This window comes from Acinonyx jubatus, chromosome A1, assembly GCF_027475565.1.
Source record: "Acinonyx jubatus isolate Ajub_Pintada_27869175 chromosome A1, VMU_Ajub_asm_v1.0, whole genome shotgun sequence".
In the NCBI taxonomy this organism is placed as follows: Eukaryota; Metazoa; Chordata; class Mammalia; order Carnivora; family Felidae; genus Acinonyx; species Acinonyx jubatus.
The window spans coordinates 169316401-169344295 of NC_069380.1; the positions used below are offsets into that span (position 1 = coordinate 169316401).

At 38.5% G+C, this 27895-nt stretch overlaps 1 protein-coding gene across 5 annotated transcripts in view; it reads right to left on the minus strand.

Moving 5' to 3' along the window:
- EPB41L4A (erythrocyte membrane protein band 4.1 like 4A) overlaps positions 1-27895 on the minus strand; it is a 251665-nt gene that overhangs the window by 11616 nt on the left and 212154 nt on the right. For 3 of the 5 annotated variants that reach the window (XM_027036090.2, XM_027036063.2, XM_053225770.1), the window contains exons 16-18: positions 24476-24523; positions 23398-23475; positions 11231-11350 (exon numbers count right to left, since the gene is read on the minus strand). In XM_027036090.2, coding sequence (XP_026891891.1) covers positions 11231-11350; positions 23398-23475; positions 24476-24523 — 246 coding nt within the window. The remainder of the gene's footprint in view (positions 1-11230; positions 11351-23397; positions 23476-24475; positions 24524-27895) is intronic. The other 2 variants (XM_027036073.2, XM_027036083.2) reach the window with 2 other exon arrangements.

The following is a 27895-nucleotide window of genomic DNA, read 5'->3' on the forward strand; positions in this document are numbered from 1 at the left end:
AATTGACAGTTAAGTGGTTTACTGTATATCTGAAATGTTAATTATATGTGAAGAACAATTTTAATTACTTTCTCAGATCCTGCTCTAGTCATGTTACCATTTTTTTAAAAAGCAGTAGCGATTCTTGGGGTGCCTGAGTGGCTCAGTCAGTTGAGCATCTTATTCTTGGTTTTGGCTCAGGTCATTATCCCAGGGTCGTGGGATCAAGCCCGGCGTTGGGCTGGGCTCTGCACTGAGCGTGGAGCATGCCTAGGATTCTCTCTCTCTCCCTCTCCCCTTCTCCCTGTCTCTCTCTCTCTAAAATTTAAAAAAAAAAAATTTTTTTTAATTAAAAAAAAAACATTAAGAAAAAAGCAGTAGTGGTTCCTAAATTTGCACAGAACCGAATTATAATCTTCATTTGAGTTGGCCCCACCCCGCTCTCTTCACATCTCACCTCCTCTTTATCTCAAGGGAAAAAAATCAGTACCTTACAGCATTTCTAGAGATTGCCCAAGACCTAGAGAACTTACTATAGTAACTGTAATCCCAAGTATGATATCACAGGTACTTGTCATATAGGACTTGAATTTTCAGCAATATGAAAATGGTATTATCTGTTTGTAGAGATGACACTGGGAGTTCATGGAGATTAGGCAGTAAGCTAACATTGGGGAGGCCCAGAAAGCAGAGGTCTGACAATGGCACCCAGCAAATAACTTTCTTAGTTGTCAACAAACTTCAGGTTTTTAATGTCATAGCTCAAATGAAAGAGAGCTCAGTTTGTCCATATAAGGTAGGTATTCCATCATCTTGCAGAGTTGTAACAGTTTTATCCAGTTACCTACTTGACATTTCCATTTGATTACACACTTGGTTTCTCAAACCTAACAAAACAAAAATCTTGACACTCTCTCCACACACATCTCCAGCCCATCTCACCCACTTCAGTAAAACCTCGTGACTTCCTGCTCCACCCATCAGTCCCAGATTGCAAATTCATGCAAAATACCTGTCACACTCCCAAATCCGCCAGCACTGCTTCCAAAATGTGTTTTCATCCACTTCTCTTCATTTCTGAGCTAAAACCACCTCTTACACCTAGCCCACCCCAGAGGTTTTCCAGTTGCTCTTCCTATGTCCTTTCTCCTTCTCAGTCTGCTTTTTACCAAGGAGGTAGAGTAACTTCTGAATGAACTACTCTTCAAATAGATTTTTTTTTCACTTGGAATTTCTTTAACTGCATTTTGGTCATATCAGCTATATAATTAATCAACCAAGTTCAGTTACAAAGTCATCCCAAATATTTGCTAAATCTTTTTTATGGTTTGCTTTAAACCTAAATTCCAGAAAGATGCACATCAAACTCTTAATGGGGTTCTCTCCTACGACTGCATTTTTCTGAGATAATCCTGTACCTGATCTGATATATTTATCATGTAAATAAGATTAAAATTAAAGTTTAAATAATATTTTAAGTTTAAAGTACCATTGGATTCTTCTCTGATTTCAGCTGATCTGATAAAAGCAATACTGAGTTTAAAGGCATAGCTCTACCTCAAAAGGGCATTCTGAACCTCTGCTTCTGGACACAATGGAATAACTGGTTTCAGAGGGACCCTTCCCTCCTCAAGGACTATAAAATAAAACAAAATATACAAAGCAACTGTTTCTCAGACATTGGGCAACAGACAAGATAAGCCTATGATGTTTGAGAGAAGAGAAGCACAAGGCAAGCCCCCTCATTTGCTTCGGTTTTCTCTGGGGGGACTTTCCCAGTATGGGACAGGAAAGTGGAGCTCAAGAGGCAACAGTCTCACGTGGCTGGGGAGGCAGAGATCAGAACGTGAGGCTACTGATCAGGCTGGAATTTACAATGCAGGATAAAATTAGAAAGGGGACTTCAGAAGTCTGTACAGAGTTTTCCATAAGAGGATGGCTGAGTATATTCATTGCACTTAATCTCTACATAAGCGGGGTAAGACTATATGAGGCCTAACAGAGAGAAGCTGCTGTAAGACTTAGAGCCGAGCAGAGACACCAGAGAGTGTGAAGTGGTAGGAGACAGAGTTCTGATGCAGTTGCTGTGGAAAAGCCATGCTGAACACTGTATGCTTCAATTAAGACTCCAAAAAGGCCAAGCTTTAGGAATGGGGATGAAGCCTAAAGTAAAAAAACACATCCTAAACTAATGAAAAAGTCTAAAAAGTCCCACACTACCAAAGCATAAATCCAAGCATAAAAAATAAGATTGAAAGTAGCCACCAGTAATTTAGCCACCTGCCTGAACAAAATTTGACTCTTTAAAGAAAGACAGCATAGGGGCGCCTGGGTGGCTCGGTTAGATAGGCGTCTGACTTCGGCTCAGGCCATGATCTCATGGTCTGTGAGTTCAAGTTCCACGTCAGGCTATGTGCTGACAGCTCAGAGCCTGGAGCCTGCTTCGGATTCTGTGTCTCCCTCTCTCTGCCCCTCCCCTGCTCATGCTGTGTCTCTGTCTCTCAAAAAAAAAGTGAATAAACGTTAAAAAAAAATTTTTTTTAAAGAAAGGCAGCATAATCCAGACCTCCTAATTAGATATCATCTAAAATTTTCAGCATATATGGGGTGCCTGGCTGGCTCAATCAGTACAGCATACAACTCTTGATCTTAGGGTTATGGGTTCGAGCTCCATGTTGGTGTAGAGATTATTTAAAAATAAAAGCTTTAGGGGCACCTGGGTGCCTCAGGCAGTTAAGTGTCCAACTCTTGGTTTTGGCTCAGGTCACAATCTCATGGTTTGTGAGTTTGAGACCCATGTCTGCTTGGGATTCTCTCTCCATGCCCCTCCCCTGCTTACTCACTCATTCTCTCTCTAAAAATAAATAAATAAACTTAAAAAAATAATAAAATCTTTAAAAAATAAATTTTCTGCATACAATAAAAAATTATTATATATGTAGAGAGATAAATATAATCATAATCTAAAAATAATAAAAGTAGTCAATAGAAACATTTTTAAATGTGGGAATTCATAAACAAGAGCTTTAAAACATCTTGTAAATATGTATATGACAACTTCTAGGAAAATATGGACATAATAAATGAATACATGGGAAATCTCAACAGAGAAATGAAAACTGTTAGAAGAACAAAAGTAAAAGTCAGAGAGCTTTAAGAGGAGACTGGATAACACAGGGTGAAAAGAATTGACTAAGCTGAAAACAAGTCAACAGAAATTAAAATTTAAAGGGGAAAAAATATTTTATAAATGAACAAAACCTTAGTTGCTTTTGGGACAATATTAAATGGTCTAGCATATATACAATTTGATACCCAAGAAACAGAGGACTGAATGGGTCAGGAAAAAGAATTGGAAAATATAATGGCCAAAAGTCTCCTAAATTTGGTGAAAAACATCAAATTACAGAAACATAAATAATAAATATAAAGATGACATTTAGCTATACCATAGTCAAACAAATAAAAAGATAATGAAAAAAAATCATAAAAGTAGCTGGTGAAACAAAAGACAAATTCCATACAGTGCCTATGGAATGAAGATAGACTTATCAGAAATGACAGCAACCAGAACACAACAGAACTATCTCTTTAAGTGTGAAAGAAAAAACTATCAACTTAGAATCATATAGCTAGTGAAAACATCTGCTCCAAACAAGGGTAAGATAAAGACATCTTCACATAAACGAAGAGAATTCCTCATCTGCAGACTGGTACTACAAGAAATGCTGAAGGAAGGAAAATGGAATGTCAGACCTAGAGGAAGAAATAAAACACACTGGTCATAGTAAATATGTGGGTAACTGTATTCATTCTTTTTTGCTTATTTATCTTTGAGAGAGAGAGAAAAAGAGAGTGTATGTGCCTAAGCTGGGGAGGGGCAGAGAGAGAGGGAGAGAATCCAAAGCAGGTTCCACCCTACCAGTGCAGAGCCTGATGTGGGGCTTGTGGGCTTGAGCCCACAAACTGTGAGATCATGACCTGAGCTGAAATCAAGAGTTGGATGCTTAGCTGACTGAGCCACCCAGGCACCCCACTGTATTCATTTTCTATTGCTGCTGTAGAAAATTGCCACAAATTTAATGGCTTAAAACAAAACAAAAATTTTTTAATATGAAATTTATTGTCAAATTGGTTTCCATACAACACCCAGTGCTCATCCCAAAAGGTGTCCTCCTCAATACCCATCACCTGCCCCCCTCTCCCTCCCACCCCCCATTAACCCTTAGTTTGTTCTCAGTTTTTAAGAGTCTCTTATGCTAAAACAACACGAATTTTTTATCTTCCAGTTCTGTAGATCAGAAATCTGACCAAGGTCTCACTGGACTAAAATCAAGCTGTGACAGGGATGCATTCCTTTCTGGAGGCTCTAGAAGAAAATCCATTCCCCTATCTCTTCCAACTTTAGAAGCTACCCACATTCTTTGGCTCATTGCCCCTTCCTCCATCTTTAAAGCCAACTACAGCAGATTGAGTTCAAACTGAATAATTTTCACTCCCTCTTCTGTCTTTTCTTCCACTTTTTAAGAACCCTCTGATTACTTTGAGCCCATTTGGATAACTCAGGAAAATATCCCTGGCAGAAGGTCAACTGATTAACAATCTTAATTCTACCTGCAACCTTAATTTCCCTTTGTCATCTAACATAAAATACTTACATGTCATGGAGGTTAAGATGTGGACCTATCTAGGGGACTGTTTTCTGCCTACTACATTACTATAACTTTTCCCCCCTCTTTTCTTAATTTCTTTAAAAAACAACTAAACTGGGGCGCCTGGGTGGTGCAGTCGGTTAAGCGTCCGGCTTCGGCTCAGGTCACGATCTCGCGGTCCATGGGTTCCAGCCCTGCGTCGGGCTCTGGGCTGATGGCTCAGAGCCTGGAGCCTGTTTCCGATTCTGTGTCTCCCTCTCTCTCTGCCCCTCCCCCGTTCATGCTCTGTCTCTCTCTGTCCCAAAAATAAATAAAAGTTGAAAAAAAAAAAAAAACAACTAAACTGTTTAAGCCAAGATAATAACATTATAATATGGGGCTATTAACATGCAAAATTAAACTATATGCCAGTAGCACAAAGGAAAAAGAGAGGGAATAAATGGAGCTATGTTTTTCTAAATTTTACATAAAATATTACATAAAATTTTACATGCATTTTACATGAAATATTATGATATTAATCCTAAACACATTATGATAAATTAAAGAACCATACTGTAAGCCATGGAGAAACCACTAAAGAAAAAAATAATAAGTATAGGGAAGATGTTAATTAAAAGTAAAATGGAGAACCAAAGTATCCATTTAACACAAAATATAATAGGAAAGGAGGAACAAAGCAACAAAAAAGATAAATAGGAAAAAGAGCAAGATAGGAGGCTATTAATGTATTAATAATTATATTAACTGTAAATATACTAACATTCAATTTAAAAGGTAGAGATGGTCAGACTTGATTAAAAAAAAAAAAAAAGACCAACCATTTGCTGTCTACAAGTAATCAAAAGATGGACTCTAAATATAGAGACATACTTTGGTGGTGCCTGATGGCTCAGTTAGTTAAGCCACCAACTCCTGATTGAGGCTCAGATCATGATCTCACAGACATGAGATTGAGCGTGAGGAACTCCGCACGGGGCATGGAGCCTGCCCGACATTTTCTCTCCCTCTCCCTCTGCCCATCCTCTGCTCCTGCATCCTCTCTCTCCCTCTGTCTCTCTCTCTCTCTCTCTCTCTCAAAAAAAAAAAAAAAAAAAAGACATACTTTGGCTTAAAATAAAAGAATTACAAGTACATAACATTCAGTGAGCATGAAAAAGATTTGTAATGGTTATATATATACACACATAAGAGTTTGTGTGCCTGTGTGTGTAGTAGACATAGGGAAAAGAATATTACCAGCAAAAAGAAAACATTTCACTATAATAAAACAGTCAATTCCTCAGGAAGACAAAAAATAATTGCAAATATACCAGAGCTTCAAAATAACTTTAAGCAAAAACTGACAGAACTGGGGTACTTGGGTGGCTCAGTCAGTTAACCTTCCTACTCTTTATTTTGGCTGGGGTCATGATCTCATGGTTGGGTGAGATTGAGCCCTGCATCGACACTGACAATGCAAAGCCTGCTTGGCATTCTCTCTCTCTCCCTCTCCCTCTGCCCCTCCCCCACTTGGGTTCTCCCTCTCTCTCTCTCTCTTTCTCTCTCTCTCTCTCTCAAAATAAATAAAAAGACTTTAAAAAACCTGACAAAACTAAAACAGATAAATTCATAATCATCTTTGGAAATTTTAACATCCCTCTCACTCAATGACTGGAGAGTAAACAAATTGGAAAAGACAGAAGCCATCAGAACACCATCAGCTAACTAGATATACTTGACATTTATAGACTACACCCAATGACTGAGAATACTCATTCTTCCCAAGTCCATCAGATCATTCATCATCATATGCTAGGTCATAAAACAAGTCTCAATAAATTTCAAGGGATTAAAATCTTACAGATTATTTTATCACAATGGAATTAAATTAGATATCAATAATAGGCACAACCTGGGTGGCTCAGTCGGTTAAGCTTCCAACTTTGGCTCAGGTCATGATCTCACAGCTTATGAGTTTGAGCCCCACGTCGGACTCTCTGCCGTCAGCACAAAGCCCACTTCAGATACTCTGTCCCCCTCTCTCTCTGCCCCTCCCCCGTCTCTCTCTCTCTCTCTCTCTCTCTCTCTCAAAAATAAACATAAAAAAAATCAATACTAATGAGATATCTAGAAAACCCCCTAATATCTGGAAATTAATCAACACACTACTAAAAAAAGTCCACCGTCAAAGAAATCACAAGAGAAATTAAAAATTATTTTGAATTACATGATAATGAAAACACTTATTAAAATATGTGACATATAGTTGGAGGGAAATCTGCAACTCTGTACTTATATTTAAAAAGGAGAATGGTTTGCAGAATGCCTGGGTGGCTCAGTTGGTTAAGCAGCCAACTTCAGATCAGGTCATGATCTTGCAGTTCACACAAGTTCAAACCTGGCATAGGGCTCTGTGCCGACGACTTAGATTCCGTGTCTCCCTCTCTCTCTGCCCCTCCACCACTTGCGTGCTCTCTCTCTCTCAAATGTAATAAAAAACATTTAAAAAAAAGGTTTAAAATCGTTGTCATCTTAAGAAGATGAAAAAAGAATAAAAGACAAAATAAACAGAAAGAAATAATAAAGAGTGGAAATCAATGAAATAGACAACAAAGAAAAACCCAAAGTTCTCTGAAAAGATAGATTAAGGGAAAAATTAAGAGAAATACAATCAACATCAGGAATAAAAGAGGTAATATCACAACAGATGTTAAAAAGACACTAAAGCATTATTATGAACAAGTTTTTGCTAAAAGATTTGACAAGTTAGATAAAATGAACAAACTCCTTTTAAAACATATATTACTCAAACTCACACAAAACAAGTAAAAAACCTGAATAGCCCAATTTATCACTATCTGTTTAAAAAATCAAGTTTATAATTTGAAACTTTCCACTAAGGAAATTCCAGACAGAGATGGTTTTACTGGTGAATTATATCAAATATTTAAGGAAGGAATAATGTTAATTTTTTACTTCACTCTTTCAGAAAATGAAGAAAAAGGGAACACTTCCCAAATTATTTTAAATGACCAGTAAAACCCCATTGCCAGAAACCTGACAAAGATACTTACTACAAGAAAATTATAGACCAGTGTTTCTCAACAAAATAGTATCAAATAGAATCCCACAATATACAGAAAAGATAATACATCATGACCCTGAGGGCTTATCTCAGGAATGCAAGCATGTATCATTCAAAGCAAATCACTGTAATTCTCCCACTAACAGCATAAAGAAGAAAACCCATATACAGTCACCTCAGATGCAGAAAAAGCTTGTAACAAAATTCAAGATTCATTCATGATAAAAAAAAAAAAAACCTCTTACACTAGAAACAGAATGGATCTTCCTCAGTCTTACAGCTAGCATCATACTTAACATATTGAACGTTTCCTTTATAGGAAAAAGAACAAGCCAAGGAGGTCTCCTTTCATAACACTTCTTTTCAAAATTGCAATACAACACTAAAATGGAAGACCTAGCAAGTGCATTAAGGAAAAAACAGAAATAAAAAGAAAAAAAAAATAGAAATAAAGGGAAGTAGTCCCTGGTCACAAACAATGGGACTGTAAATGTGGGAAATTCTAAGAAATTAAAAAAAAAAAGCTTCTGGAGATATGAAATCAATTTAACAAAGTTGCAGGATGGCAAGATACAATATTAATATCAAAAAATAATTTGTGTTCCTATCTACTAACCAACAATTGGAGAATAACATTTTTTAAAGGACAGTTCAGTACCATTAAAAATATTAAACACTTAGGGTTAAAAGTAACAAAATAAATGCAATAACTCTGTCCTGAAATCCAAGAAACACTGCTGAAAGTTGTTAAGAGACTTAAATAAATGGATGGTTAAGAATTTTCTCCAAACTGACCTGTAGATTCAGCGTAAGTCTAAAGTCTATTTTTTACTTTTTGGTAGAAGCTAACAAGCTGATTCAAAAATTCACACAGAACTGAAAAGACCTAAAATAGCTAAAGCAATCTTGAAAAAATAATTAGAGAATTTACACTGCCTGATTCAAGTCTTACTATAAAGCTACAGTAACCAAGACAACTTGGTGGCTTAGGGATAGACAACTAGATCAATGGCCCACATATAAGCAGTCAATTGATTTTCAACCAAGGCCCCAAGGCATTTCAATAAAGATAGTCTTTTTTGTAACAAATGGTACTGGAATAGTGCATAAACAACTGGAAAAAACTTCTCAATATCTACCTCTACCTCACACATACTGGACAATTAATTCTAGATGGATGACAGACCTAAATACAAAAGCAAAATCTATAAATCTGCTAGAAAAAGATATGAGAACACCTTTGCAACTTTAGGGTAGGCCCATATTCCTTAAGATATAAAAAAGCCTTAACTATAAATGAAAACAAAATGATACATTGGTCTTCACTGAAATTTAGAAAGTCTGCTTATCAAAAGACAATGTTAAGAACATGATAAAGCAAACCACAGCCAGGAAGAAAATATACACCATACACATATCTGAAAAAGAACTTATATCCAGACTACATAAAGAATGCTACATACAAATAATAAAAAGGAAACAATCCTTAATTAATCCTTAATTTTAATCCAATTAAAATGGGCAAAAACTTCAACACTAAAAGTGAAGATATATGAACAACCAAAAAGCACAGGAAAATGTGGTTAACATCATTAGTCATCAGGCAAATGTTAATCGAAACCATCATGGAATACCTCTTCAGGCCAAGTAGACTACCTAAAACTAATAAGACAAAACTAAGTATCTGCAAGAATGGGGCAGAATTAGAACTCTCATTCATTGCTAGTGGGGGTGTAAAATGATACAGCCTCCTTGGAAATCACGGTGGTAGTTACTCTTACATATAATATGGTTAGAAATATCCCTTAATCCAGCAATTCCACTCAGGTATTTATCCCAGGGCATAAAATAACATACTCCAGGGATACACTTGTATGAATATCTATAGCAACTTTTAACATAATAGCAAAAACTGGAAACCATCCATATGTCCATCAAGAGAAGAATGGATAAACAAATTGTGGTATAATCATACAATGGACTATTACTCAAAAATTTTACATATTGCCTCAAGTAATGTTTTTTGACCTCCTTAAATTTTATATATAAAATTTTTCCTAATTTTATTTTACTTTTCCCTTTTTAATAAATGAAATTTAGTACTGGCATTTAATTGAATTTAGAATGTTTTAGAAATTATTAGAAAAATTAAACATGTTTTTTAAGATTTAACAAGTCACCAAACATTGTGTATAGAAAGTCCCTCATAGAAGAAGATTCTACATGGAAAGGTAAAAGCGTGATTACAAAAGATTTACCAGTGAGTATGTTGCATCCTGATCTTGGGGATTCTGTGCCTTTGGGTTAAACTGTCAACAATGAGGTCTTGATTCTTCCAGTTCTAAACCTCTCTTTTATAATGGAGCTGGGGGAAGGTGGTATCCAAGACAAAGGAAACTTTTTATTAACTTCTGCTTTAAATTGAATATTTTAATTAGGTTCCACAACAAAAACATTATGGAGCAATGAATAAATCTGTAAGGGAGTGGTACACTGCATAGTGACAACTTGCAAATTTTTTATTACAAAAGAAGCAGACATCACTCAATATGATGTACTACCGATAAAAGCAAACTCTAGGATACCTTCCAATTAAAAAGTAAGCATCTAAGACTAAAAAGCATCCCTTAGAGTCACACAGGGTTCTGAGGTGTATCATCTAGAATCCTCTCCTGGCCTCTGTTAACTTGAGCTGCACCCTTCTGCCTGACTTCCTGGAAGCCCCTCACCTACCTACAGCTTGTCTCTGCATCCACTCCCTGGCATCCTTCCACCATTCTGAGACACTAATCCCTTCCTCCACAAATAAGCAACACCAGACAACTAACCACCTAAGATCACAAAGGGATGGGTAGTTAGTCCCAGCTCACTTTCAAAAGGTAAGCTTTGAGAAGGGGTGTGGGGATGGGGATATCTAAATCTGGATGATGCACACATTTAAAAAAAACATAAAAATTTTATCAGCTCAAAAGAAAATTAATCTGGGGGACTGGCAATCTCATCATTACGGGTAATTGTGCTCACACATGGCATTGCCTAGCAACAGAAGGAGCAGGCAAATCCCAACATTGGGGTGTAATGAATCACTCACTGACTACTGCTCACAAATGGTAATTTAATAGAAAGATATTCACATCTGGTTCAATCTCAAACAAGACTTCAGAGAATTCTGCAGACTCCAATTGAGAGAAACAGCAGGTACTTCACCAAGAGCCAGGCTCCAGAACAAAGACTACGCCTACTTACTCGGTTGAATGTATGCTTTGTTTAAAAACAAAACAAAATAAAACATAGTTTTGATAGCCTCGTTTCTGACATTTTGTTTTGGCACTGCTCCAACTTCTATGGCTTCAGATATAGTTAATGAGTGCCACAAACATAAGAAGGTAAATATGACAAACAAACAATGGGACAATCATGGTTGAACTACAATCACTTTAGACCTCAAAGAGACAGCCCAATCTGCCCAAGAATCTGCATGCTACTTCAAGCTCAGTGTTTTTGAAGAAAGCTACAAAAAGAATCCACGTACGAGCGAGATCTATGCCTGGATCGTCTGTTGTTGGGGTCCGCCTGATTTTTTTCCTTTTGTCTCCTTAATACAGCTTCCCACTGAGGCGCTGAATCAACCATATCATTCTCCTGACGTATTCTGAAAAGAAAGACCATTCATCTCAAGTTAATATTCACACATGTGGTGCTCTAGTTTTTGGTTCATCCTAAACTTGGTTTTAAAAGTTAAGAAGTTATCAAATAAGTTATTGAAAACTTATTAAGAAATGAAAAGTTATTCAAGGAACAGTTTTATTAAAATCACTTAAAGCTAAGATGTATTAACTGGATTAATATATCCATAAGTAGATAAGTGTATACACACACATATAAGTCTGTTAGAATATTTATACATAAATACGGAAGTATATATTAGTTTCAAACTTCTATCTTTGGCTTAAAAGCTTCTAAGAAATAGGCATGTCAAACAAAAACCTCATTTAAAACATATTTAAGGTTTGACTAAAGAAACAGTTACTGTCTGCTATAGAGCCATTCTAAAATCATGAAACAAAACATTTTTTAAATGTACTAACCAAAATAGCAATAAATAATTTTACTTTGAAGTACTCTTAAAATTTCACACTAATTGTCAAATTTTTCATGAACGAAAGGTGCCAGATACAATTCCCATTTTTAAGATAGAAAACCAGAAGTACAAGAAGCCACAAGTGGTGGCACCGTGTGTTAGCCGCTGAGCAGGTACATGCCATTCTGATGAGGGCAGCCTCACGAGAGCCAAGAGGCAGGCAAGGTTCAACACTCCTGCAGACAGGGGCCAGACAGGGGCCAGGCAGGGAATGTAAACAAGGGAAAGGAAAACCCAGGGTGGCAGCTACTGGGGATAGAGGCAGCTGCCATGTGAGATTGGACAGTGTTTCCAAATCCTCTGATTTTTTTTTTAAGGATAATCCACAAATTTGGGCTTTTAAAGTGAACTCTTCCAATTTTCAAGTGCTGACAACCAATTCTGAATGTTCAAATCCTGTTTGAACCTAACAATGCCTATCCATGCACCACACTGCAGAAGTTTTGGATTTTTGGTGTATCAAGTCTTTCTTTCTTCTTCTTCTTCTTTTTTTTGAATAGTTTGTTTAATGTTTATTTATTTTTGAGAGAGAGAGACAGAGTGTGAGCGGGTGGGGGCAGAGAGAGAGACACAGAATCTGAAGCAGGCTCCAGGCTCCAAGTGGTCAGCACAGCGCCGACATGGGACTCAAACTCACGAACTGTGAGATCATGACCTGAGTGAAGTCAGACACTTAACCAACTGAGCCACCCAGGTGCTCCTGTATCAAGTCTTTCTAATAACAGAGGTAAGGTGTTGCAGGGGACAGGTTGGGAAGAAGTATTAGTTAAAGCAATCCTGTCTGAAATGCACTGCAATGATTCTATGAAGCCATGGGTATTCTCTACAAAAATCAAACACCTGTTATTTGAATATTTAACTTAAAGTTTTCGTTAGTTCTTCAGGAAGTTGCTCTGGAGTATTCATTTCACACGCTGATGCTCCCAGGGTGTGGGACAGCAGCATGGAACTGTAAGGTCATCATCACAAAACTGTGACTATATGAGAATAACTGCTTCAAAAAAAAAAAAAATGAGAAGAACAGACAGACAAGTCTGGAGACATTTTCTCTCTCTTAACAGATGTCTTTTGGTTGCCCTGTGAACAGCACTTAGTACAGACCATGGGGTGGATATCTAGATTTGCTTATAAATGCAAATCAGTAGATGGGTGACAAATAATTCATTTCACAAATAAGTTAAAGACAATGTAAAGCAAATTCAAGTTAAAAACTATAGTAGCTTATGAAGAAGAAACTATTTAAATCTCTCTAGATTAAAGAGAAATTGTGTTAGGTAAAAAATTATCTGTAACACACTTCAAGCCTTTGAACTGTGTTTCCTCACTAAAGCTTTCATTTCTAATAGGCTGTTATATGAAAATTAACAGGATACAGTGATGCCATGTTTCAGATTCAGAAACATAGTTCTCTCTCTCACAGCATGTACAGAGGAAATTAAAATTGAATATACATTGCTATAGACTTTAATATTAGAAATTTCTAGGGGTACCTGGGTGGCTCAGTCAGTTAAGCATCTGACTCTTGATTTCAATGATCTTATAGGTCGTGAGTTCGAGCCCTATGTTGGGCTCAGCACTAAAAGTGTGGAGCTTGCTTGGGATCCTCTCTCCCTCCCCTCTGCCCCTCCCCCACTCTTTCTCTTTCACTAAAATAAACATTTAAAAAAATTAGATCCAAAGAAAAATATGAGAATGTATACTACTTGAGATTATAATTATTATTCTTTGAAACAAACATTCCCACTTGAAAATGTCACATGCATATACATACACACACACACACACACACACACACACACACATACACACACACATATATGTATTTTCATAGCCAGAACCTACAATCTCTGAACCACTCCATGTTATCATGTGACAGTCCAGTGGGGGAACAATTCTTGGACACTCCCAGGACATGAGGGACCCAGAGTTAGGAAGAGACACTCAATGGGAATATGTCAGACTGGCAGGAGTTACTTCCCCTCCCACAAGAACCCACACCTCAACTTCCCAGAAAAACACATAAAACCCAGGTCTCCTAACTCCTCACCCTGGAGTCTTTTAGACCATAGCTTCCATTCTAAGCCAATTTGCTGCACAGTTCATGGGCAAGACTAAATTTCACAATGTTAAATTTTTTTCACCAGGATGTCAGCATCTTTTAATATTTTTCAGAGGTCAAGCCTACCAGCATGGCAAATATACTTTACCCAGAGGATAGACATTTAAAAGGAAGCACAATTACTATACTCTCATTCTCTTCCAGTGTGGACTTTAGCTCATTACCTTCATACTGAGACTTTACCCTGATAATTAAAAAGTAAAAATAAAAATAAGACAAAGACATGACCACACATAGTTCCAATACCTTGCTAGTAATGAAAACTAAATCGGAAAGAATTTCAGACAATGGCATGTACCTATAACTTCTGTTTTTCTAACAGAAGACTCTAAAGTGAGGGCAGTGAAACCCTGTCAGGTAACATCCACATGTTTCAGAGACAGATGCCCTCTACTGGTGATACTATCTCATACATATTCTAACAAGGTGCATTAAAAATGTAAGGCTCATTGGAGAGTCACAACAGAAGCACATTTTCCCAAGTAATGAGGTTGTGTGGCTACCTAAATCTGTAATGAAGTTTGAAATTACACCCTTACAAATGGTTGCTGGTTAATGGTGCCTCATTACAAGAATGAAAGTGTCATTTCTTCCATCCCTGAAGTGCTCCAGAAAACACAGGTACAGTGTGGAAAGGAAAAATCCTAGCTCTTGGAAGCAAGAATATTATAATGCTCAATCCTTAAAAGGCAGGAGTGAACTATTTTGTGCATGAAAGAATAAAGAAATAGATATTTGGGTGAAAGGCATCCCCTATGATTCTGCCTTGTCTCATTTATCCCTAGGTATGGGATATACCAGTGTTGCTTTTTTTGCTCTTCTGCTATATTTTAATTTTGATGTAGAGATTCATATTTTGAAGAATAAAAACACTGCAAGCATTGTTATCGACATAATACCTTTTAAAAAGTCAAAATGTACTCTTACAGGACAGATAGTCATGAAAGTCTCAAGGGGGAAAAAGGAGTCCACTGTGGGTTATACTAGGGATGTATTCATTTTCAGATGTTGCATTTAAAACTGACCCTCAGGGGCGCCTAGGCGGCTCAGTGGGCATCCAACTTTGGCTCAGGTCATGATCTCACTGTTCCCGGTTTCCAAGTTCGAGGCCCGCATCAGAGCCTGGAGCCTATTTCAGATTCTGTGTCTCCCTCTCTGTCTCTGTCCCCCTCCTCCCCGCTAGTGCTCTGTCTCTGTCAAAAATAAACATTAAACAAATTAAAATAAAATAAAATAGAAGTGAACCTCAAAAATATTAATTGTTTCTTTCATGTACTCTCCAAGGTAATAACAACATTCGTCATATTTTGTCTATCTCCTCATCCACAAGTAAGGAGAGTTAACAGCTGGGTTAAGAAGACTTATCATAACAAGGCTTTCATTTTTTAATCAATATTTAAGGGAGACCATTGCTTTAGAATAAGGTATATCCCAACAATGTTTCAGAATAAGAGAATTCTAATATATTTCCTACATGTCTCACCAAACTTCAACATCCTACTTTTCCAAATGATCTATGCAATTTTGATTATGACTGCACTTGACAATTAAAGTCTGCAAAAGGTTTTGAAGATGAAATGCCATATAATCACTTGATAACAATAATGAAGGTAATGACTATTCCTAGTCTCTTCTTTCCTACTTCCCAATTATAGTTCTGCCTCTTCTACCAAATTCCTCACATTACCAAATGAATTCTTACACAAACCCCATGGGTCTCACTTTGCCCCCCACCTTTACCTGAGGAGTTTTGTTCCTAATAGGACCTTCCTTTATTCCAGTTCTTAACTCATTTCTCATTCACTGGGATAAAGGCCACGTTTAATGCTGACCCTGAGAAAGCCCATGGAGCAAATGTAGAATGAAGCTTCAAGGTAACATGAGCAAGACATGGGCTCCTGAGCTCTGCCTCGTCCCAGCTCTGGGCAAACTGCTCATCTCTGGTCAACTCTCAGATTCTTCACCTACCAAATTATTGCAAAGATCCTTTCTAGTTTTAAAACTCTATGTTTTCTCTATTTGTGTTTTATTTCCAAGCCAGTCAGACACATTGAAACCAACCTCTATTCTTCAGGTATAGCACAATTCTCCAGACAATTGCTTCATATGGCCACTCCATTGCTAATATTAAGCCTGCAGGTCCCAAGTGATGGTGGACTTGTGTTTCTCATCAACTCATTCATTTTTGGATCACCTGCTATAAACCAATCTTCATCTATTTTTTCAGTAATATTTCTTCCCTTGGGAAATTTGTTGGTTCCAGGCATCTGTCGACATACTCCCCAAAGACCAGCAAGCAAAAAATTCATTTGCTTTTCCCAACCTCCCCCTACCATCAATATATTATTCTGATTTGACGTTAAAGGTATTTCTGTCTCTTCCACTTATTCCTTATGCTCTCCCTACAAAAATGGGCTACCTTTGGTGCAATTTCCCTTTCAAACTCTTTCTGTTTTCCTAATTTTGCAACCTGCTTTGCACTCACTCAGTAATCTGATAGCATTCCTCGGTTGCTACAGCTCAGCACCACCAGAGTCATCTCTGTCAACTTTGATTATGCCCTGGAAGCCCTAAATCGTCCCTATCAAACACCTAAATCTTGACATGACTTATTAAAGTGGAAATCCGTAACCCTTACAATCTGTACCATGGTGAGCATTGTTTTTATTGGCTTTGCATGAACTGCCCTCACCATACCCACAATTTTTACCTTGTTTGCAGCCCTTACCTAAATCAGGGACAGGGCAATAGGGAATGCTTACAAGGAAACCTATTTTCAGGCTATGGGGAAAAAATACCCACTGGTTTAAGCTTGTTATCGTTCAAAACTCATCTTTTTCCTTGGGCACAAAGATAATGAAGTTTTTTTTTTTTTTAATGACTCTAACAACAAGAAAACCCTACCAAAATATTCATCCTCTAGATTTTCCCTACTCAGATGTATCATCCCTGTTACAGTGCCATAGAAGACAGTTTCTTTCTTCTTCCTTTTTTTTTCTTTTTAAATTTTTTAAAATGTTTATTTTTGAGATAGAGTATGAGTGGGGAAAGAGCAGAAAGAGGGGGGCAGAGGATCTGAAGCAGACTCTGTGCTGACAGCAGAGAGCCTGATGTGGGGCTCGAACTCAGGAAGAGCAAGATCATGACCTGAGCCAAAGTCGGAAGTTCAACAGACTGAACTACCGAGGGGCCCCTCTTTTTTTTAAAAAAGCAATAATGTATTCAATATTTAAAACCATTTTACCCCATTATTCAAATACAGACTCTAAAGATATCTAAAAGTGCAAGAAGAAATTCTAACAACATTTGTGGTAGAATCAATTTGTTAGAAACACCAACTTCTCTTTTTTGTTAAAGGGTATCATTTTATATATATATATCAGGGACTTCAGATAAAACTGAACAGTGCTGAATGTTCTCATTAATCTAATAGTATCTGTGTATGTATGCAGGGCACTTTCTACTTTTCAAAGTAGAAGGATCTTTACAAACCTCTTGACTAAGCTAATGACTAAATAATCCACAGATGCTCCCCAGTGAATGCTCAAAGGACTGCTGATTTTCATCAAGAGCACATAGGATATTTTGCAGACTGGGTTCTTTGAATGTAATGGATATTCTATTAAGCTCAAGGTATTTGAAGGGAAAGCTGGTTTGTGAAAGGTTTCACACTGTAAGTCTACTTCCGAGGTTCTCCTCCAACATACATCCTGGGCAAGTCCAGAGCAAGGCCCATAGGCTCAAACCTATAGAGACAGACTGGCTGAGACTTCTGATCTCAGGTGCAAGATTCAAAATTCTAACTCATAAAAACAAATATAATCTAATATCCATATAGATCATTAGCTTCATACTGCCTTGTACTTGGTAGGTTCCCAATTTGATAAATTTAGTCCAACTGATTGTTTCATAAATCAGCAGACCAAGGTAAGTAATCTTTAAAGAAAACTTAAGCATTTTAGTTAATCCTGCCAGTGAAGTGAAGTACCAATTTCATTTGCCAATATCAATCTTTTCTTTATAGTTTAGATCATAATGACCACTTGATAACTGTTTGGGGTTACAAAGACACCCCCTTAAGAATCTGATAAAAGCTACAGACCCTATCACCAGAAAATCATATACTTGGAAACACACAGGGACCTAAAATCTACTAAAACCTATTGATGAATCAGAGGATAAGAAGGTCTGGTCTGAAAACAACCAAATGTGTAAAGGTAGGGTAAGTGGGAGAAAGGAATATGAGACTAAAGAAAAGTGGGAAAAGCTGGAGAAAGGGGTGGAAGAGAGCAGAGACAGGCAAAGAAGAGGCCATAATTTCAAAGGTCAGCTATCAGACTACATGGTTCCACCATCAAATTCTCTCATTTCCTAGATTCCATTTATCTTTATAGTGACCCATTCAACAACAAAGATTGGTATACACCCCACTTTAAAGATGAGAAAACTCAGATTTAAATTGGTTTAAAGAGTTGCACAAGGTCACATACCAGTACAAGACAGAACCAAGACCCTGACCCACATCCTTGGGTTTTTTTCTGACACGTCCCTGGCTCCTACATGGAGACATAACTCAGAGAAGACAAAAGAAAGGAAGAAAGAGTGGAGAGAAGCTAAGAAAATAAAAGAAAGAAACTGAGTGAGGAAAAATAATATGATAGATTAAAAAGGGAGGTAGGAGGACAGAGATGAAGCTATAAGCAGAGACACTAAGGGGAAAATAAGGCTTTTGTCATCTTAGATGTTATTTAATACTTATTCATTTAGAGAAAGAGAACATATGCACATGAATGGGGGAGGGGGAGAGAGACAGAGAGAGACAGAGAGAGAGAATCCCAAGCAGGCTCCAAGCTGTCAGTGCAGAGCCCAATGTGGGGCTCAATCCCATGATCCATGAGATCATGACCTGAGCCAAAATCAAGAGTCAGATGTTTAACAAACTGAGCCATGCAGGGACCCCTGTCATCTTATATTTTATAACAACAAACAGTGCCCTAACAAAGGAGTAAAAAACCATCTTCTCAAATCTCAAAACCTAGAAAAAAACTGTAGGGTACTCATCCAGATTACAAAAATAGTAAAGAAATAACTAAGATGGAAAGGTGTAAAGAAAGACATCAACAGGTCCCCAAAATAAAGGAGGAAGCAGAGCCTTCTGGTGCCATAGGAAATGACGCGGACTGGAAGCCCAGTGTTAACACACAAATGACAACAGAAACCTCACCTGTCTAGCCTCAGTAACTTTGGACTAGCTCTGGACCCAGAGGAGAGAGAGGATGTGCTTCCCTACAGCTACATGTTTCTCAAACTGGAACAATCTTTGTTCCTAATATTAGCCTTCCAGTGTTGGTACGAATTATTTTTTCCTTTTTTAAAAAAAATTTTTGTGTTTATTTTTCAGAGAGAGAGAGAGAGAGAGAGCATGAGCAGGGGAGGGGCAGAGAGAGAGAGACACACAGAATTTGAAGCAGGCTCCAGGCTCCAAGCTGTCAGCACAGAGCCTGACATGGGGCTCGAACCCACAAATGGTGAGATCATGACCCAAGACAAAGTCAGATGCTTAACCGACTGAGCCACCCAGGCGCCTCAAATTTTTTCTTTTTTTTAACATTTATTTATTTTTGAGAGAGAGGGAAAGAGGGAGGGAGAGAGGGAGGGAGGGAGGGAGGGAGGGAGGGAGGGAGGGAGGGAGGGAGAGAGAGAGAGAGAGAGAGAGAGAGAGAGAGAGAGAGAGAGAGAGAGAACAAGAGGGGGAGGGGCAGAGAGAGAGAGAGGGAGACAGAGAATTGAAGCAGGTTCTGTACTATCAGCACAAAGCCCAATATGGGCTCAAACCCATGAACTGTGAGATCATGACCTGAGCCAAAGTTGGAAGCTCAAAAGGCTGAGCCACCCAGGTGCCCCTTATTATTTACTTTTAATGGTTGTTAAAAGCCATAAGTACTGCTTTGGGTAAAGCTGATTTATAAATATTGTTTTATTAACTTGTAGTTCTCCTCACACAAAATCAGAGATGTTTAAATTGTTATCCATGGGAACAGCAAAGCAGATTATGCTCCAGTGGGTAGACATTGTAGATAAACTAAACTAAACTAAAAAATAACACCCAGTATTTCAACAGAGGGGCTTCAAATCTAATAGGTAAGACTTCTTTATGTTAAAAAAATAATCCAGCAAGAGGTGCCCAGGTGGCTCCATTGGTTAAGCGTCTGACTTCAGCTCAGGTCATGATCTCACACTCCATGAGTTCGAGCCCCGCGTCGGGCTCTGTGCTGACAGCTCAGAACCTGGAACCTGCTTCAGATTCTGTGTCTCCCTCTCCCTACTCCCTCTCCTGCTTGCACTCTATCTCTCTTTCTCTCAAAAATAAATAAACATTTAAAAAAATTAAAAATAAAAAATAAATAATCCAGCAAGAAGGAGTGACAAAGGGAACAACATCCCCAAAACCACAAAGAATATACACATCTCCACAAAGTAACCCTGACTCTGCCTAAAGTTCCACTAGACACAGCAGAGGCTTCAAAACATTCAAAAAACATATCTGTACAATCTTTGACTGGCTGTCCCAGGGTACAGTTCCCCCAGGGAGACAGGAAAGTGGGGTGTGTCAAGTGCAGGCTCTGGTTTCAAAGGTAATGAAGTATTGGGGCTGAATTTAGAGAATTTGCTGGCAGGAAGTAGCACATCAGCATGCTCAGGATTCAGTTTGCCCCTTTCTAGGGTTACCAGGTTCCTTTAATAAAAACACAAAGGACGCTACTGAGAGTTTGGTTGTGTCACACTACTGGCTGAGATAAGGCAGGGTAAGGTTGAAGAGATTCATCCTCTCCCCCAAAAAGGAGTCTTTGAACAAGTAGGAAGTCAGACACGAGGAAACAACCCTTCATCACAGACAGAAGACTCAACAGGACTGTCAGTAGGGCTGCAGTTTAAATATTCAGATCTCTGCATCCTGATGTGGAATGAATGGGTTCTGGCAAAATCTAAAAGGCTAATAATTGGACAGAAGGGTTAGCGATAGCATAACATAATGAGGAAACGGCACCCAAAGGCAATACGATGTTTCTGTCCCCCCTTCCTCCCTGCACACTGTCACCTGCTGCACCACTTTCAGGAGAAAATGGAACTAGAAGACATATTTTCCCCTCTGCCTAGTTTTTGCTAGGGTCCTGAGAACTCAACCTTAGACTCCATCTTACACAGACAATAGGCAACTTATGTAACCCTGGGGCAGTACTTCTACTGGCAAAATAAATGAGTTGGAAAGGCTTTGGGTCAGAGTGTGTTTGAAAGTGATTTCTCATTAATACCTTACAGAGTATAATGGCATGTCAACATTCAGAGCCACCACCACTCTAGAATACACTACTGACACACTAGAAAGAAAGCCAATCTAAGGGAGAAACTCGTGAGGGAGAAAACACCTATGAGGAATATTAAAGCTGCTCCAACTAGATCGGGAATGGACTATTTAAGGACTTGTTGGCAACTTTTACAGGGTATTTCATTTGTAACAGCAAATGTCACCATGAGCACTTTGGGCCCCAAAAGACATTTTTTTAAATGTTTATTTATTTTGAGAGGGGAGGGAGGGGCAGAGAGAGAGAGAGAGAGAGGGAGACAGAGGATCTGAAGCAGGCTCTGTGCTGTTAGCACAGAGCTAGAACTCATAAACGGCGAGATCATGACCTGAGCCCAAGTTGGACACTTAACCAATTGAGCCACCCAGGTGCCCCCAAAAGACAATTTTTTTTTACAGGTCACCTTCTGAGAAGTTGAGACCAGAGCATCTATGAGCATAACTTAGAATACAACAAGCAAAACAAATAAATTTGTTAAGATACTGGCTTGATCAGTAAGTACAAATAGGAGGGAAATCTGTTTTTTTGTTTTTTGCTATGTTTTGTGTTGTTTATGCAGATACTGAATTTCAGAGTAGGAAGAAGTCACCTGAGGGAAAGCTACCCTCCACACTTGGGCTTTTGCAGATGAAGAAACCATAATCATTTCCTTGAGAAGGGTGTCATAACACACTGAGGTCTTACCTCTATCTAGTGTGACTCCAGCCCCTAAGAAGGTTCCACAGAGAAAAACTTTCCTAAGAAAACAATCCGCTCTTACAATGCTGTCTGGGCTATTATGACACAGGCTTTAGAGTTAGGCAGGACAATTCAGTGTGTGCCAAGCACGAGGGCTTCAAGTACTAAAGAGAGACCTTAGGGATTATCTCCTCTGACTTCCTCACTTTACACAAGGGAAAAAGACGACCCAGAAAAGTAAAGCAACCAGGCCAGAGCTCCCCATGAGGTGGGAATGAGTTTCCTAGTGGTGGCACTACTAACATTTTTTGGACCAGATACGTCTTGGGTGGGAGAGGGTTGTCCTGTGCATTGCAGGATATTTAGTAGCTCCCCTGGCCAATAGCAATCCCCCCACCCAATTGTGACAATCAAAAGTGTCTCAAAACATTGTTGAATGTCCTCAGAGAGTGGAAGGGCAGGACAAAATTGCCCCCGGTTGGGAACCACTGGGTTAGAAGCTGAGACAACCAGAAACCAAATCCCTCTCATTCCTCATATGGTGCTCTTTCACTATGTGAACACTTTTTGTTCAGTAAATACTTTGGGAATAGGGAGAACTGATTAAGGCATTAAGCTATCACTAATACTGAGTACATGTTAAATGATATTACTAACAAGCTCTTAAGAATGAGCCTTTAAATAGCAGTCTTAAAGATATGAACTAAATACATTTATCCATCTAATTGTATGTTCCTGACATGACTATAAATGCATATTTTCATGTACATCTATGAAACAATGAGTCTCTCCGTTTTGGCTGGGCAAAATACGGTAATGTCAGTTAAAAGATACTTCAGGGAGGGGCACCTGGGTGGCTCAGTCGGTTAAGCGCCGACTTCGGCTCAGGTCATGATCTCGAGGTCCGTGAGTTGGAGCCCCGCGTCGGGCTCTGTGCTGACAGCTCAGAGCCTGGAGCCTGTTTCAGATTCTGTGTCTCCCTCTGGCTGACCCTCCCCTGTTCATGCTCTGTCTCTCTCTGTCTCAAAAATAAATAAAACGTTAAAAAAAATTAAAAAAAAAAAAGATACTTCAGGGAGAAATTCCTCTAAAAATGGCAAAATTTCTTACCATCCTTAAACAAACTCACTACACATTGCACCTAAATATAGATCATCTTTTTTTTTAATTAACAAGAAGAGACCCTGATTGCCAAGTTATTTAATCATCTTATTATAAAGATCAGACGCTCAGTTCAAAGAGCTGCAGTTTCCTAAAATAGTGCTTCAAAACAGTGCCAGATTCCTTATTAAACACAGAGGAGAAAATCAGGCTTAAAAATAGAGGATGCACAGCTTCTACCACCAGCAGCCACCTCTGATTTTGGAGTTCCAGATAACTACGGTTTCAGATATTACCTGTTTCTCTTTTTCCGGTGTTCTCTATTAGAATTTTCTGATTCACTACCACTGCTCGTGTTACAGCGTGAGCGTGACCTGAGGACAAAATGAGAAGAACAAAAGAAAAAAACCCACATTTATGACAAATAAAAAAATTTCAGGAAGGTTCATATTGGTTCTTTGGAATGACTTTTGCAGTGAAATGACTAAGCCAAACATAAGTAGCTGTATCATCCCTCCCTCAGTCAGTGTTACTCAATTCAGTAAGACATCCGAATGAGTCTACAGACATGTGAAAGCAGATGAAGGCAAATGTCACCATGCTCCCCAAAAAGACCACAAAATCAAGCACTTCCAACAGCACTCTGACACGGCAAAGCTCTAAGTCCCTGTGGTAGACTAACTATGGACACAAAGTCCTGTCACATCCCCCACCCATCGAAAGAGGTAGAGTCTATTTCCCCTCCCTTTGAATTAGCCCTGGCCCTGTGACTGACTTCATCAACAGAATGACATGGAAGGGATACTCTGCCAGCTCCAGGACTATGTCTTAACAGGGCCGGTAGCTCCTGCTTCCTCCCGGCCGCCATCTCAAGAAGCCTAGACCAGCCAGGGAGAGAGACCATAGAGAGAAAGAAGCCCCAGGCTTCCTACCATTCCGCCAAGACAAAAGCCATGAGAGAGAAAGGCCTCTTGAATATTCCAGTCCTAGCTGCCATCTGACTGCAGCTCATGTGAGACTAGTGAAACCAACCTGTTCATCAACAGAATCATATAACATAAATATGGTTGTTGCTTTAAGCCACTAAGTTTTGGGGTGGTTTTAATATAGCAATAGATAACCAAGAGAGTTCCTCTGAGATACAATGAAGCAGAAAAAAAGAGAAATTGCTAAGGATGCTACAGAAGGTAAGACTGAGAAACAACTGAAGCCAAAAGTGACATTTGAAAGTCAATTTTTTGATCATAGCCTTAAAGTAGCCACTAATAAAATCATAACGACAACAACAAAAAAATCCCCGTTCTTGCTTCAACTCTGAGTAGTGCTAATCCTTCCTCCCTCTCCCTGACCCTCCTTCCATTTTTACTTTTTTACCTCCTCCTTTGCTTTAGATCTGAGTCTTCACCACTGTTATGGGCTTTCCTATAGAAAACAAATAAATGAAGATATTAAAGAAAATAGAAAGTGATCAGTTGGCTAAGGAAAACACAGCAAAATGAGTTTCACTTCAGTTAATGCATCTCAGTTTTGTATTCTTTCATTCACCAAATATTTAAATCACACAATACACCCAGTCCCAAAGTAGAACAGAACACTGGCCTCAAAAAGCCAGCAACCTAACAGAGGTTGCAGACAGTCTACAAACAACAATGCACAGCACGTCTGTTAAATTCTATTCATCTGACGCTAGGGTTGTCTGCAGTTCCTAGGTCTGTAATCTGCCCAGTCAAGTTCTGCCATTATCTAAATGACGTCAGCTCTCACTTACATGTCCTTTCCAACACCCTGGCCCGTGACCAAGTCCCTTGACCATTTTTCGGATGATCTCTTTACGATAACTCAGCAATCCACATCATGGCCACACTTTGGACATTATCATCTATAACCACCTCCAAACTTTGGTCTGTGACCACAATCTCTTCCCCTTCCTGTTTATACCTCTGAACAGCTTGGATGGGGCCTCCTGGTTAAACATGCAGGCTCTGGAGCCAGACAACCTGAACGTGACTCCCATCTCCTCCACTGAGGAGTTGTGTAATTTTTACTTCTCTACTAAGTGCTTTAGTTTTAATGGAACCTCCCACAAGAGTTGTTATGAGGATAAAATGAATTAATACATTTAAAATGCACAGAGTAGGACCTGACTCACTGAAGCACCCAGTAAATGTTAGCTGTTATTAGTATTGCTTTTTTCCACTACTTCCATTCTACCTTTCTTTGATCTCAATAGGACCGTTTGTTTATTGACCTTGCTACTTTCCGTCAGCTTTTCTTGGCCTTCTTCCTGACTCAACTGAGATTTCCCTCATTTCGATAACATGTATGCCAAGACTCAGAACTTCCTCCAACTCTCTGTTTTTGGTTCAGCCTTTTGGGCAAGATCCCATTCATGGGTAAATCAAACTATCCAGGTCCTCTAAGCCAGCCTTCAACAGCTAGCTGAGCAGTGCTGGAGGGAGTTACACAAAAGGGCATATTAGTTACACTACAAATCCATGTTCATAAACTTCAGGTGAATCTACAACATCCTAACGCCTTTCTATGATCTAAATACTCTCTCTCTGCAAAGCAGTTTCAAACCCTTTTTACCTTGTAACCCTCTGATACACTGGTCCCTCTGCATCGGCAGTTGACTTTGTTCTCTCCTTCCAAAGGCAAAAGTAGCCATCAGATGGCAACTCTTTCATCTTCCTGTTACCAAAAATAAAAAATGCCTACATCTTCCTCTGTTATTTACAGATCTGTCCTCACAACTAAGGTCAGTCTCTCCACCTGTGTTGTGTGGGTCCTATCACCTCTTAACTTCTCAATGACTTTCAGTAACTACTATCTTATCCCTGACTTGTCCTTATGGAAAATTCTTTTACCAGGTTTCACGTTATCAAGTTTCTACTATTTAAACATGCACACATCTACTTGACTCCACATCCCCCTTCATCTTTTTCCCAGTCTCTCTTCTCTCCTCCAAAGCACCAAACTTCTTAAGAGAGGTGCCTAAGCTCCTTATCTCTGTTCCTTAACCCTTTATTACATGTGCCTTCACACTCTAATGGGCAGACATGGCTCATGCCACATTCCCCCATTTCTTAAAAAGACATATACCTAACAACATACTGTTGAGAGGTCTCTGTCCTTATATCAAAATTTTCAATAATTTTTATTTAGTATAAACACAACTATATATATGTTCACAGATTATCTATACAGCGTTTAAGGAATACAATTCCATTCTTGTATTGGTTTTACAATTATTTTAAGAGACAATAATTGCCTGGTTTTCTATGTACATATCATTTCCTTAGTTTTCCTTATTCTTATCACTAATTCTTCACCTAAACTCTGAGAGCTACAAAACTCTTCCTGAGATGTATGAACACTTAGGACATCTTCCCTGGACCCCTGTGCCCTCCTGCTCACATCCGGATGGTCTATTCCCTAGTACTGCTGCAGAAACATCACTCTGATTACTCTCGTCACTAAAATCCAGGGAATTCTTTCTGCTTCTTTGTAATGGACCCCCTATTTCTAGTTGTCATGACTCCTTGTCTTGTTTTTGGAGAACATATCTTTCAGTTGTTAACAAAGAAAGTCTGCCTATCAGGTACATTTTTTTTTTTTTTTAGAACTGGAATTTCTCAAAATATCTTTATTTGACTATGTAATTATAGTTTATCTGGGCTTAAAATCCTAAATTTAAAAGAACGTCCCCTCAGCATTTTGAAGGCAATGCTTATCTTCTTTCTCTGATATTGCTGTTAATGAGCCCAATGTCACCATTCTGATTTGTCAACATTTGTGCATGAACTTTTTTTCTCATAATCCTTCCTCCTTCCAACTTTTACAAAACCTCTCTTAACCTACAATGCTTTAAAATTTAATGATGATGGATCTTGGAATAGATCTAATTTTCTAATCTATTATGCCAAATGCCCAGTAGCTTCTCTCTATAAAGTTTGATTATTCAGTCTGGGATATGTTATACTTTGTTATACTACTTCTTTAATAGTTTCCTCTCCTGCATTTTCTTTTTTTTCCTCCCTAGAAATTTCATTAGTCAAATGTTTGATATCTAGGTTTGATCATTTTTATCCTTATTTCCACATATCTGTTTTGTTTTTGTTCTGCTTTGGGGATGATTTCCTTAACTTTACCTTCCAAACCTTCTATTGATTATTTTAAATTCTGCCACAGGAATATGAAGTCTAAGAATTCCCACTTGTTCTTCTCATATCAAAATTTTCTTTTTTCTAAAGATAATTATACTTCTAAGACATTTTCTTTCTTAAATCGTCTCTATTTCCTGTGAGTATATACACATGCTCCTTACTCTGACTCTGTCTTTCCAAACAGAAGCAATCCTCAAATGCCAAGTGATGATGGCTCTCTCCTCATATTTAAGAATTAGGCACTAAAAAGTCTGGAACCCTCTGGATGGTGCAGAGCATGTTAACTGATGGCTTCACTGTGGTGTGGAGCAAAGTAATGTGGGTAATCTCAACCATTTCACTGGAGGATCGCTTGAAAGTTGGTATCTGTAGGTCTTTTGGATCTTGGATCTGTCTTTCGTACAGCGAGAGTCTCTGATCTCATGCTTGGGAGGTACAAACCTGGCGTCTAGCATTCTGGGAATAAAGAGGGAAGGTACCTCTTTAGTAAGCAGATTTTCACTCTTTTGACTTTTCCTATGGCCACAATTTCTCTTTTCTCTTAAAGCAATTTCCTTTGAAGGTAACTCTCTTCAACTAAGCCAAATAAATGCTGGAGTTTCCCTCAGCTGTCACTGGCTTGGTGTTT